Source organism: Penicillium crustosum (assembly GCF_028827405.1).
Source record: "Penicillium crustosum strain IBT 35664 chromosome Unknown utg000002l_segment0_segment0, whole genome shotgun sequence".
Classification (NCBI taxonomy): domain Eukaryota; kingdom Fungi; phylum Ascomycota; class Eurotiomycetes; order Eurotiales; family Aspergillaceae; genus Penicillium; species Penicillium crustosum.
Window position 1 is genome coordinate 7,015,969 of NW_026623123.1, and position 11,568 is coordinate 7,027,536.

General features: G+C 44.2%; 4 protein-coding genes across 4 annotated transcripts; 3 read left to right on the top strand and 1 right to left on the bottom strand.

Moving 5' to 3' along the window:
* Window positions 1-88: 88 nt before the first annotated feature.
* N7487_006186 (fungal specific transcription factor domain-containing protein) lies at window positions 89-2,237 on the top strand (the record flags this gene model as incomplete). The annotated part of the gene is made up of 2 exons (XM_056873933.1): window positions 89-783; window positions 833-2,237. The coding sequence occupies 2 exons, from the start codon at window positions 89-91 to the stop codon at window positions 2,235-2,237; spliced, it is 2,100 nt and encodes a 699-aa protein (XP_056731653.1).
* A 392-nt stretch (window positions 2,238-2,629) lies between these two features.
* Window positions 2,630-4,830, bottom strand: N7487_006187 (Zn(II)2Cys6 transcription factor; the record flags this gene model as incomplete). Its single annotated transcript, XM_056873934.1, has 6 exons — window positions 2,630-3,429; window positions 3,500-3,759; window positions 3,817-4,029; window positions 4,095-4,529; window positions 4,597-4,668; window positions 4,736-4,830. 6 exons carry the CDS (start codon window positions 4,828-4,830, stop codon window positions 2,630-2,632), a joined length of 1,875 nt encoding a protein of 624 aa, XP_056731654.1.
* Window positions 4,831-5,282: 452 nt separating this feature from the next.
* On the top strand, window positions 5,283-6,277 carry N7487_006188 (RTA1 domain-containing protein; the record flags this gene model as incomplete). Its single annotated transcript, XM_056873935.1, has 3 exons — window positions 5,283-5,542; window positions 5,602-5,981; window positions 6,042-6,277. The coding sequence occupies 3 exons, from the start codon at window positions 5,283-5,285 to the stop codon at window positions 6,275-6,277; spliced, it is 876 nt and encodes a 291-aa protein (XP_056731655.1).
* A 3,422-nt stretch (window positions 6,278-9,699) lies between these two features.
* On the top strand, window positions 9,700-10,564 carry N7487_006189 (uncharacterized protein; the record flags this gene model as incomplete). Its single annotated transcript, XM_056873936.1, has 3 exons — window positions 9,700-9,773; window positions 9,837-10,512; window positions 10,550-10,564. The coding sequence occupies 3 exons, from the start codon at window positions 9,700-9,702 to the stop codon at window positions 10,562-10,564; spliced, it is 765 nt and encodes a 254-aa protein (XP_056731656.1).
* Window positions 10,565-11,568: the final 1,004 nt, after the last annotated feature.

The following is an 11,568-nucleotide window of genomic DNA, read 5'->3' on the forward strand; positions in this document are numbered from 1 at the left end:
AGAAGGTGGGGAGCTCATCATATCACAAATAACCTGGAGTCTTGCCCTTGACTAAAACTTCGACTAGTATAACTCGAATTCAGGCCATATGTCAAATGGAACACCTGACACGCCTGAAGGCCAGATGGGCTCGTCCAAGCGATCCAGTTCACCTTCTTCCATCGGTTCATTGGAAGCGGTAGATCGAGTCGAGGAAGACCTCAATTTAACAGAAAGCTCCCGGGCTACTGGGTATATGGGCAAGAGCTCAGAGATTACCTGGATGGGCCGGGTGCAGGAAGAGGCAGAACAGCGCAATCGCGGTCAATCGCCAAAGGCCATACCCAAAGACCACCCCGGTGACAAAATTTCTCCATCCACGGTCAACTACCATGTTGATGACCTTGGTGTTGATGCACCTGGACCAGTGCAAATGTATTGGGTCCCTCCGCGACAGGTGGCAGATAATCTGTTTGAAACATATTTGGTCGCAGTTCATCCGCATTTCCCCATCATCAATAGCACTCTGTTTTCCACCCAGTATAGAGACTTCTTCGATGATATATTTTATGCGGGTGATAAATGGATGGCAATATTGAACATGATCTTCGCCATTGCAACGGAATTCTTATATAACAGTGATGCGACACAGCGGAGGGACATCAAAGACCACCTCTTCTACTTAACACGAGCTAGAATGCTGAGCATGGGCGGTGATAGTTTATTCGAACATCCCGATCTTCAGCAAGTGCAAATAGAGGGCCTAATTGCATTTCACATGCTATCTACAAACCAGATTAATAGGTGAGTTCATCAAGCCATTTTCCTTATCGGATGAATCTGATAAATCTAGGGCGTGGAGAATCTCAGCTCTAGCAATTCGGTCAGCCACCTCCCTTGGCATCAACCTGAAGAGCAGTTGCCATAAAATGCTGGGTGTGTCGAAGGAGATAGGCTGCCGCATTTGGTGGTGTCTTTACACGGTCGAACACACGCTAGGCTCAATGACTGGTCGGGCAACCTCAATTTCGACCAATATGTATACCACCCAACTACCTCTTCCCTTTGACGAACATCATTTGTCCGAGCCATCAGCTAGACTGCTTCTTGATAACTTCGATATAAGAGAAAAACAAGTGGACATGGCTATGACTAGCCCACACATTCGCTATCCCGATCGTCAACAGACTGAAGATGCACTAGCTGGGCGCTCGTGGCTTCAAAGTCTGCCAGTCAATTCCAGTCTTTATTTCTTGTACTCCTGTGATCTCACAGTCGTGAACCAAGAAATCTTAGACCACGTTTATTCAGCGGAGAGTGCGACGGTATCATGGGACGATATTAAGGGTAGCATTAGTCGGCTGAAGGCAACCGTCGATGCATGGTTATCGACTCTTCCACCCGGACTGGATTTCACTTCTATGAAAGAAGAAAACGAGAAGACCTACTGGGCAAAAACAAACTTGGCATTCCACTACCATAGCACACGCATCGTGCTAGGTCGGCCATGTCTCTGCCGACACATGCCACATCAGGATGACAAACGACGGAGGAGTCTCGACCACCAAGGATTTAGCCACGAAATGGCTGTCATGACCCTGGAATCGGCTATGAACATGCTCGATTTGTTGCCTGACGAGCCGAATACTGCCCATTTATATAAGTTTTGCCCATGGTGGTGTTTCCTTCACTACATAATGCAGACAGCAACGGTCATAATTTTGGAGCTGTCGTTTCGCTGTGTGCACTTGCCAGGCCGAGAAAGCAGTCTGATTCGGTCCGCGAATAAATCTGTCCGGTGGCTTCATATGATGTCCACGCATTGCATCGCGTCACATCGTGCATGGCAACTTTGTGAAAGTGCAGTTCGTCGATTGGTGTCTAGCATGGGGTACGACGATGGCGAGATACCACATCCTCCAAATAAACAGGGTCATAACCTGTCTGGTGATCATGTCGGCCCTGTGCAACCTTCACAGCGGGATGGAGGCGTTGACGGTAAACAGGACTTGCCTTACAATGGTCAATATCCATCGTCAATACTCTCTCATGAAAGCCATACCATGAATCATTCCACCAAGGACGCGGATCTCACGGGTTCTTGGGTGCCTGTATCTTTATCTACGCCAAGTACTCAAGAACAAACTGTAGGCGATGGAAATTTCCCTTATGACCCAATTAGCGAGGAGTTTATTCGTTATTTCTTTCCTTCGATGGACGGAGAGGAAAAGCCGAGCGGCGAGAATTATCCATTCTGATGCAGGTGCATATTTCCTAGGAGATACTTGACCAGTGATAATCACGGCGAGGGGCCTCGAAATCAATGCTCCGGTCCGCCACGACATCTCATGCTATCAGCGCAGATTTCTTGGCAGAAAGAGAGAGAAATCTATACTATGATGCGGGCGGAGGGACGGCGAACAGTGATGTATGGGGGACTGAATGAATACCTCTAGGTAAATTTCCTTGCTCTACTCCATGGTCTCCCCACTTGGAGCCTTTGCACGGTGCGAATATGTCAAGAAATATTATTGGTGTAAACAGCAACAAATTTGAGTTAAAGCGATGCTACCGCGGGGACAAGCTCTTGGTTTCTTTACTTGGTCTCTTTGGGTGTTGTGCATTCGCATAATGTCAATGTCTCTTGTTTTCATGGCAGTGGCACGTCATATCCAGGCTGTAATGTAGGATACGGCATATCCGGAAACCCCATATACCCATTGAGTATGTCATCCGTGCTTATATTCCAGAGGAAGTCCGGCCATAAGGCAGTATCATCTACCTGTGCTACTTGTGTCGCGCCATAATTTTCACCCATTAGGGGGACATCCTGCGAGGTTGCGCTGTTGGCCAAAGTAGACGGTCCGAGGCCGCCATCGGGTAATCCTATAGGTATTTGGGTCGTATCTTCAGAGGGCACCATGTGATACTTTTGCTCGAACCATTCAAGAATATGCCACAGCCATGCCTCGTAGAAGTATTTAGAGTGCTGTTTCCCATCTACAGTCGCTCTGCCCTTGCTGAGCCATTGGATCCGTTCCAACGCGGCCCGCAGAACGTGTGGCATATTCAAAGCCGAGCATAGGGCACGAACATGTGGACTGCGTGGGGCGTATTTTGCCCCCGTGACGGCTAGTTTGCAGCCTAGAACCACGTTAAAGCCTGTTTGAAGCCATTGCGTATGGCTGATCAGTCGATAAGTATCCGGAGCAAATGTGAAAACGTAATCAAAGAATTTCTTTGCTTCAGTCATGCCGCGATTGAGAAATTCAACCTGGAAGGGTGATAAGTCTAACGGTTGGTGACCACTTTGGAGATGTGGTGGGAGCCCTAAGTCTGCATGGGAGCGAGGCGCGGACGAAGCCGAATGATTGGGTGTTTCATGTTTATCAAATAAGCAAGCCTGGCATAGAAACAATTGTAGAGTGTGTAGCTGAAATTGTAGTAGGGCTATGTTGTGGACGTTGAGTTAGTATTAGTTCCAGTCTAATCAATCAAACTCACAAGCGGTGTCACTTACAATTGTCCGAAAACGTTGCCGGCAAGGTCGTTCTGTACTCATCGATTTCGGTTTGGAATGCATGCATATCAACCTCTCGTACTGGATTCGCAGTAGTGACCACAGCATCATCGATCCGTTCAAAGATTTGTTGTAATTTTACTAAATGTATTAAGCAGCGATCACTGGCAGTCTCAGCATTTGATAGTAATTCAAGTGCATGCTTTTCAACATATAGCAGCCGAGTCATCATGCGATCATTTTGCAATATTGTCGAGCGACTGCACACACCCATACCCAGTCAGTAATATTAGGGAGATATGGGCATTGTTACTGACCATGAGGATAGCATGTAACATCCAATCAGAGCTCGTCTTCTCTCGTTCACCGAATGTCTACTGCTGATTTCATCGGAAGAGACCTTGCTCATATCCATCCGTGAATAGAATGATTGGGTTTCCGACAACCGGTCAAGCCGCAAATCACCGACTATACTCCAAGCAAGATGAAGGTAGCTGGAAAATCTTTCATTCTGAGACTGATGCTGCAACCTGGGATATTGAGGCTTTGAGTCAGTAGTGCCGTCTTCAATAAAACCACTTTAAATTAGACTCACCATGCCAAAGCCACAAGGAGTCCCAGCAATACATCCATGGATGGATTATGGGCGAAGATCATCTGATCAGCAACTGCCGTTTGGAAGGTTTCTTCCAATATCTGCTGAGCGGCTGCATTTTTGTATGATGAGACCTTGAGGATAGCCAGCAAGAGAAGCGGTTTCTCCGCTCGCAGCTGAGCAAGCGTCACTTCCGGTGCGATAAAGATAAATGGAAAACATGGCATAAAGGTTTCCCGAAAAGATTCAAGAAGAGTGACGGCATCATCAAATCTCACAATCCCGCGATCAATAACATCTCGGGGTTTATCTGGGATGGAATGAAGTTCCGGGTCAGACAGGGCTAAAGGAACATCAGGCTGGTGTTCATTGTGCTGGTTATTAACGACTCGCGCTAAGAGCTGATCCACTTTGGCTTCGAGAGCCTCGACTCGTCTGATTTTTTAAGCTTCCGTCAGCTCTTATTCACTGTCACGAATCAGATGGAATTTGGGAGCCTTACGTCCCCTTCTTAGCGGGGTTGTAGCGAGGTCGAGCGGCCCTAAAATAGCACTCTTTATCAAGGCGGCGACATCTAATACCTTATATTAGAATATGGTTATAGTTGAGTATAAAAATGATGATCGAGTTTCACTACTTACCGATCACAGATAGAGGAATCCGAGGTTCGGATACATCGGATTTTGCCACGAGCACAGTTTTGACACGTTTTGATGTGTCCTGACGTAGATGCCATGTTCCAAATTGAGTATAGTTAATCTATCCTGGTGAAAAGTACATCAGGACAAGGAAACGGGCGAGTTGAAGAGGATAAGGACAAGGACACGGACAAGGACAAGGACACGGTCTAAGTGCAAAAGTCTTGGCATCGGTGACCCGCCAGGCAACGGCTTAACTTGGGATCCACTATCTCGTATCAATCTTCATGGCAGCGTTGATTATTGGTTTGACTATAAATTCGAAGGATTTGGTAGTGAGATTACCTCGATTTGAATTTTTAAAAATACTCACACAGCCTCATAGTTACTATTGATTGAGGATAGGCAGCGTCAAACATCTTTGGGTCTGCACATAAATAGTGACGAATCTATCATGGATTCGCTACTATCAATTCAATCGCAGCACTCATTGTCTTCAAACTTCCTTTAAGCCTACTTAATCTTCCAAGACTGTTTACTATACGTGATCATGTCCAATCCAGATGATTGCACTTTGCAAACATGTCCGTTAAGTGATGCTTACATCCAGTATCAGCCTAACGTGGCTGGAAACATCATTTATCTCGCTCTTTTCGCCATCTTACTCATTGGACAGATCGGTACGGGCATCGTATTTCGATCTTGGAGTTTCATGGTGCCAATGGCCGCGGGCCTTATATTGGAGGTCATAGGATATTTGGGCCGAATTCTCTTACATGATAACCCATTCAACTTCGATTCTTTCTTGATGTAAGTTACTGAGCCTACCACATGATTGAATATATGCTGACCGAGGCGTGATACATTAGGTATTTGATATGTCTCACCATTGCCCCAGCATTCTTCACAGCTGGAATCTATCTATGCCTCGGTCGTATTATTACAGTTTACGGCGAAGAGTTCTCACGCTTGAAACCAAGAACCTACACCTACTTATTCGTGACTTGCGATTTAATTTCCCTGATCTTGCAAGCGGCCGGTGGAGCCATCACTTCAATCGCTGATGAACAGTCACTTCGCGATACTGGTGTCAACATCATGATCGCTGGCCTGGTCTTTCAGGTTGCCTCGCTGGTAGTGTTCTCTATTCTAGCGATTGAGTATGGAGTCCGAGTTTTACGAGGAAGACGCCTGCATTCCCCTACTCAGGAACGGCCGGCAAGCTGGATGAGGAGATCGTTTTTGCTTGGTATGTATATCACCTCGATCTCTTCTATGGGCATTCCACTGACTCGAGTTTGATTACCAGGTTTGACATCTGCCGTTCTAACTATATTGATTCGATCTTCATTCCGAGTGGCCGAGCTCCAGGGCGGATTTGACAGTAAATTGGCCAACGACGAGATAGCCTTGATGATCCTCGAAGGCGCTATGGTTTCAATTGCGTGTATTTGCTTGACTGGTCTACATCCAGCTCTGCTTGTGGGTAAAAATTGGCGAACGCCTCAGGCAATCTCACGAGACATGGAAATGGAGGATAAATAAACCACAAGAAGAATGGCGGATCAAAGCTGGTTATGAATTTGGCGGCTTTGAAGCCGCTAATGTGAATCATGATTATTGGATATTAACTGAAACCATGGAGGAGTTATTTCAAAGCTCTGTACAGCAGTGACTGATGGGATTTAGATTTATATTATTTGGCTTATAGATAAGTACATGACGCACTTGTATCATTTGATATATGCTTTCAAAGACAAGCAGTTTTCTCAGAGAATTCCTAGATCAGCTCAAAATTAAATATCGCCGTAAGGTTACGTCAACCATGGGCAAAGTCATGTTTCCTATTCAACACAGATTTAAAAACACGGGACAAGATCATTCCTGATAATCTCTCAATAGGCATAAAGAACATGATGGATGTCACCCGCTAACTAGCCCGGAGGATATCGATAAGTGGAACATGGACTCAATCTTTAGAAGATCTTATTGATGAGCTGGAAATGAATGTTTTCAGGCTACTCGGTAAACTAATGCGGAGCAAACCGGTAGAATCCAGTTTTCATACTAATCGTCACAGGCCCAACCTCTATTGCCGATGAAATGAGATCTAATACTCCACAGCTTCCGCACAGTACAAGTCTAACAAAATATCAGACAACTAGTCCGAGCTCTTGTATATCATAGGATCGAGATTTTTGAATAGGAGTTTGAGCCATGCGACGAAATGGGAAGCTTGCGAGCTTTTTTAACTCCTTAGAACGCTTCTATTGGCCTTAGCTCTGCAACTGTTCTTTGCTCTATGCTATATCCATCATATAAAGAATAAGGGAGGCAGATAGGGCGATTGAAAGACCGAGAAAGCTTAGGCAAATCCAAGGTAAAAGGGAAGATCGTTTAATAGCTAGTCTGATTAAGGGTAGTTCACATGGTATAATCTTCTATTTGAAATTCTTAAAACTATACTATCTGTGTTCTAATAGCCAAACTTAGTCGGTCCCATTTCGGCAAGGAATGTCTAGTAATTTATCTATAGATACACTGGAAATGAGGAGTAGCCTTTGGTAAAGTCAAGGAGTATTTTCAATTTTTTCCTAGTGAAAGAATAAGTCCACTCACTAACTTTAACTGAATTCCGATCAATCATCGTTCCGTTTTAGTGTCCTCGCTTTTTAAGCTAACGAAAGGATTGGACGGTTTCCTATTAACAAAAAGGAAATATGGACAAACCAAGACCGCATACTCTCGAAAATATGACTTACCGTGATAATTTCCATCAAACTCGCTACATACAGATGGTTATTGATTCAGATTAGGTACTATAGGAATATAATATTCTCGCCAGTTTGGCACACTAGATGTTACTTGCGGGATATTTATTCATTCCCGGAACATTCACATCACTACAGAAGTCAAATGCACTAAAACAAGAACTGATAAAGGACAAGACGGGGGAGGCTATCCTTAACACTATACAGAATCCACCACTTCTAGGTACAGCTTGTGTCTTCCTCTTGATTGGTTATGTCATCATGTTATAGCTGTATTGAATATTCTAACACAACTATATTTGGCTTGCCAACAGGTTATTCATGTAGGTATTCATTTTATTTTATGCAAGTCAAGCAGTGTTAATATCTATCGGTGTCGATATCCAGCGAGCTAAATCGGTCTATTTTAGTAAAGAGAGCAATTGGTAATAGTCAGATAATAACCTACTTAAGGAACTTGTTAGATAACCGGTTTCCGGGTCGCTTTATGTCCTATATGTCGCTAAAGAAAGACATGTTTTAGAGCAAAATTCGAGTTTAGGTTATTCTTAACCGCATATTAAATAAAGGTTTAATAAGTTCAGTCTCAATGATTAGAGTATACGGCCAAATTCAATAAGTAAAAAAGCTTATTCCCTTTATGTATATAAGATCGAACAAGATATACGTAATATACTAGAAGAGACCAGCCTAGCTATAAGGTAGGAGAGGGGGAATATATATCTAGATACTTAATATTAGCCAGAAAGCAACTAGTCACTCGGGAAAAAGACTCCGCGGTTTTAGGTCATTTAAGCCACTTAAGCCTATGACTACAACGCTACCTCTAAAGATTTCTCCTCTCATCTGATCAAACACAATACGTAACGTCATGCATTTAATAATAAAATATTCGAGAATTATTGTTGCATTCTTAGGGGTACTAGTATTTTATTTTTTAAAAAAGAATTATAATGCTAGCGCCACCGAGATGCGCCGCGAGTGGGCTCTACAGTAGCCTAATGCAGATTGACAAGGTCTAGAAGATGGAACCCCGAATCCAGGACAATATGTATTCTTCACATTATGCGGGTGCCCTATTTGCTTAAGTTTATCCATTATCCTTGCGTGTTGCCTAGCAAATGAAGTCCCTCCTCTGCAGTAATGCGAGTAGATAGTACGAATCGCATCAACCCTTGTGTCACATAAAATAGAGGTTCGAGCGTTGGATTGGGCACCAACCTGCAAAATTCCGATTAAGCTTCGATTTCACAATCTTTGAGGAAAATAAGCCACAGGTTTGTAAACGTATCGGCTTTTTATGTACATTCCTCTATCATCAGATTCTGACTAGATCTCATTTGAATTGATTACTACAATATGATTTGAAGAAAGTCTTCCTCAAAATACCTTTCAAAAAAGGTTTGAACTTTGCAGCTCTCGCGATACTGATGAATTTGCCGTTATGATTTCTACAAAATCCATTGATTGCGGCTGGCGTACGATTAGCTAGGGCTGAGCAAAGTTGGTCCGGTATCAACTGATCCTCTGTCCTTCGTAAGCCGAAGCCTTACTGTGGAGAATCCACCCCATTCTACTTGTGATGTATCTTGTAACGATAATTTCCAAAACTCCTTGAAACTACCCCCATCCTCATGAAACTAGCTCCCCTCTTGGAATTGCCCCCCTCCCCCCCCAATATAGAGCTTGGGGGATGGTCCTAGATGAGGCTGCTGTTCCGCTCCTGGCAGTGGTTTAGTTTGACTGGGATATTTCATGTAGCGCAACAAAATGTCAACCGGGGACACAGAGGTACAATATTTCCGCAAATCGGTGAGCACCTATGATCTTTGATATGATACGTAGTGTTAGTGTTGAAATAATCACCTCCCAGATGGCTAAAGCTGCAAGCGCACAGTCACAATGGACTTTAGTCTTTCTACAAGTGAGAATTCGCCCCTTACATCCCATCCACAATACGAATGACGTATTAAAAGAAAAATAACATAATGAAGCGGTGAAATATCCTGCACGAACCTGCATGGCTCGGGTAACAGATGGAGAAACATCAGTGATCCTAGCGGGATGGCCCACATAGTTATCAATAATGAAGGCTAGCGTAGCAGAACATATATGAAGGAGGCGGGACGGATGAAAGGCATATCAACGGCTTAAAGATTCATTAATCCCTTATCACAACCTATTCGCTATTCCACTATGCCAGCCACAATCGTTTTGCGATCTGCCGTCAACAAAACTCTTCCTTCGAAGGGGAGGTTTCCAGATAATTAGTAAGAGAAGATTACTACAGTTAATTGAAGTCTCCTAGTTTTCTTGTGATGCTGATCTTCCAGCTATAACCCAAAATCATGCCATCAGGACTCGCCTTTCTCCACGCTCCTTGAACGTGAATGCGCCATTACATGGGCTCTCTGCAAGAACAATTTCCCTGGAAATCTGGCTGGCTTTATTGGAGGATTTATCCCGAGGCTTCTTGTTCACCCGGTATCCTTCACAGCAGGAGCCGTAGCCTCACTCAATGTGATGATAACATGTCTTATATGGGTTTACATATTCGATATTGCCAACACAACATCTTCCGTGGAAGAGGACAAGTTAAACAAGCCTCACCGACCAATTCCATCTGGTCTTATCACTCTCAAGCAGGCCCGCGTCCGTTGGTTGATAACATGGTGTCTTGCTCCTACTATACTCGCCTTGCTATATGGGAAATGGCCGGCTTTCTACATGGCTGTGGAGCAGGCGTGGGTGTTTGCATTCTATGTGTGGCCCGCATACCGTCACTGGTTGACAAAGAGCATAATGGTCGCTGGAAGTACCTTCATCATGCTTCGTCTACTAAATGCTGTTGTTCCAAATCATGAACAATGGTGCATGAATGCAGTACCAGACATGATCGTCTGCGTCTGGACCATGGCCACAATTCATCTGCAGGACTTTCGCGATATTGAGGGGGACTACACCACGCACGCAATCACCATACCTATATTACTTTCTCCCAGGGGCCAGGTAAGACTTCGACAAGCGACTGCGTATATCTTGTTAGGCGCAAATGCCATGAGCATGTGTTGGATCTGGATGCGAGCCCATCATGGTTCTGCAATCTTGTCCGGGCTGTTATTTTATACAAACTCAAGTATCTTATCTTTCTACACAGTCACATCCCGTTCAAGGCATCAGGATCGAGTTATGTACAGGTGGTGGATGGCTACTGGTTTCTGGCTGATCAATCATGTGTTTGTTTTGTATTTGTTAGATATGCCAAGTATGCAAGGTTATGAAGGAGAGGCTTTTCAGTAAGCAGATATTCATGAGACCAAATTTTGTTATAAAGCTCATGTCCAGAGAACATGCAAAAGAAGCAGACATGGTCTTGCCATGGGGGATTATGGGGCACTGACAAACATACGCGTCCATCACTAGAAGGAATCAGATCATTGCATGTTAGCTTACAACAAAAGACCTTCCACTGTAGCAGTTTTTTTAGGCTCAATGCAAAGTGACTTGCTTCAGAAATCGTGAAACCCCCTCTCACCTGCACAACAACCGCAGCCAGCTGTACAGTGCCCAACACGCCTCTTATAACGAACGGTTGCACGGTTTCTGCAACAGTCACAGCCATAGGTACAACAACCACCTCCGTTAATGCAATCTTGAGCCAGATCCTGCCGAAGATACCATGTTGGGTTTTCCCTTATCATATCATAGTCCTGTTTCAAGAATCCTGGTGGAAACATTGATTCGTTGGCGAACAGGGTCTGCCTATTTTTGCTATGGTCTCGTTTGATAGCTTCCAGCTCTTCGTAGTATTGTTGGAGTTGTTTCCCGTCTTCACAGTTAGTTCCCTGGAATTTTCTCTAACGCTCGGATATTTCCCTCCATGTTCTCCTTTTGTTGAAGCGTTTGTCGAAGTTTGTTAGATATCTACCTACTTGGAGTAGTAAAATGTAAAATGTAAATGTCATATAAGGCGGTATGTATGTTCTATATGTGATCCTGCAGTTTATCCACACTATGCCAAGTAATTAACAAAATAAATGTACAGAGGCCAGATCATTACCCAGC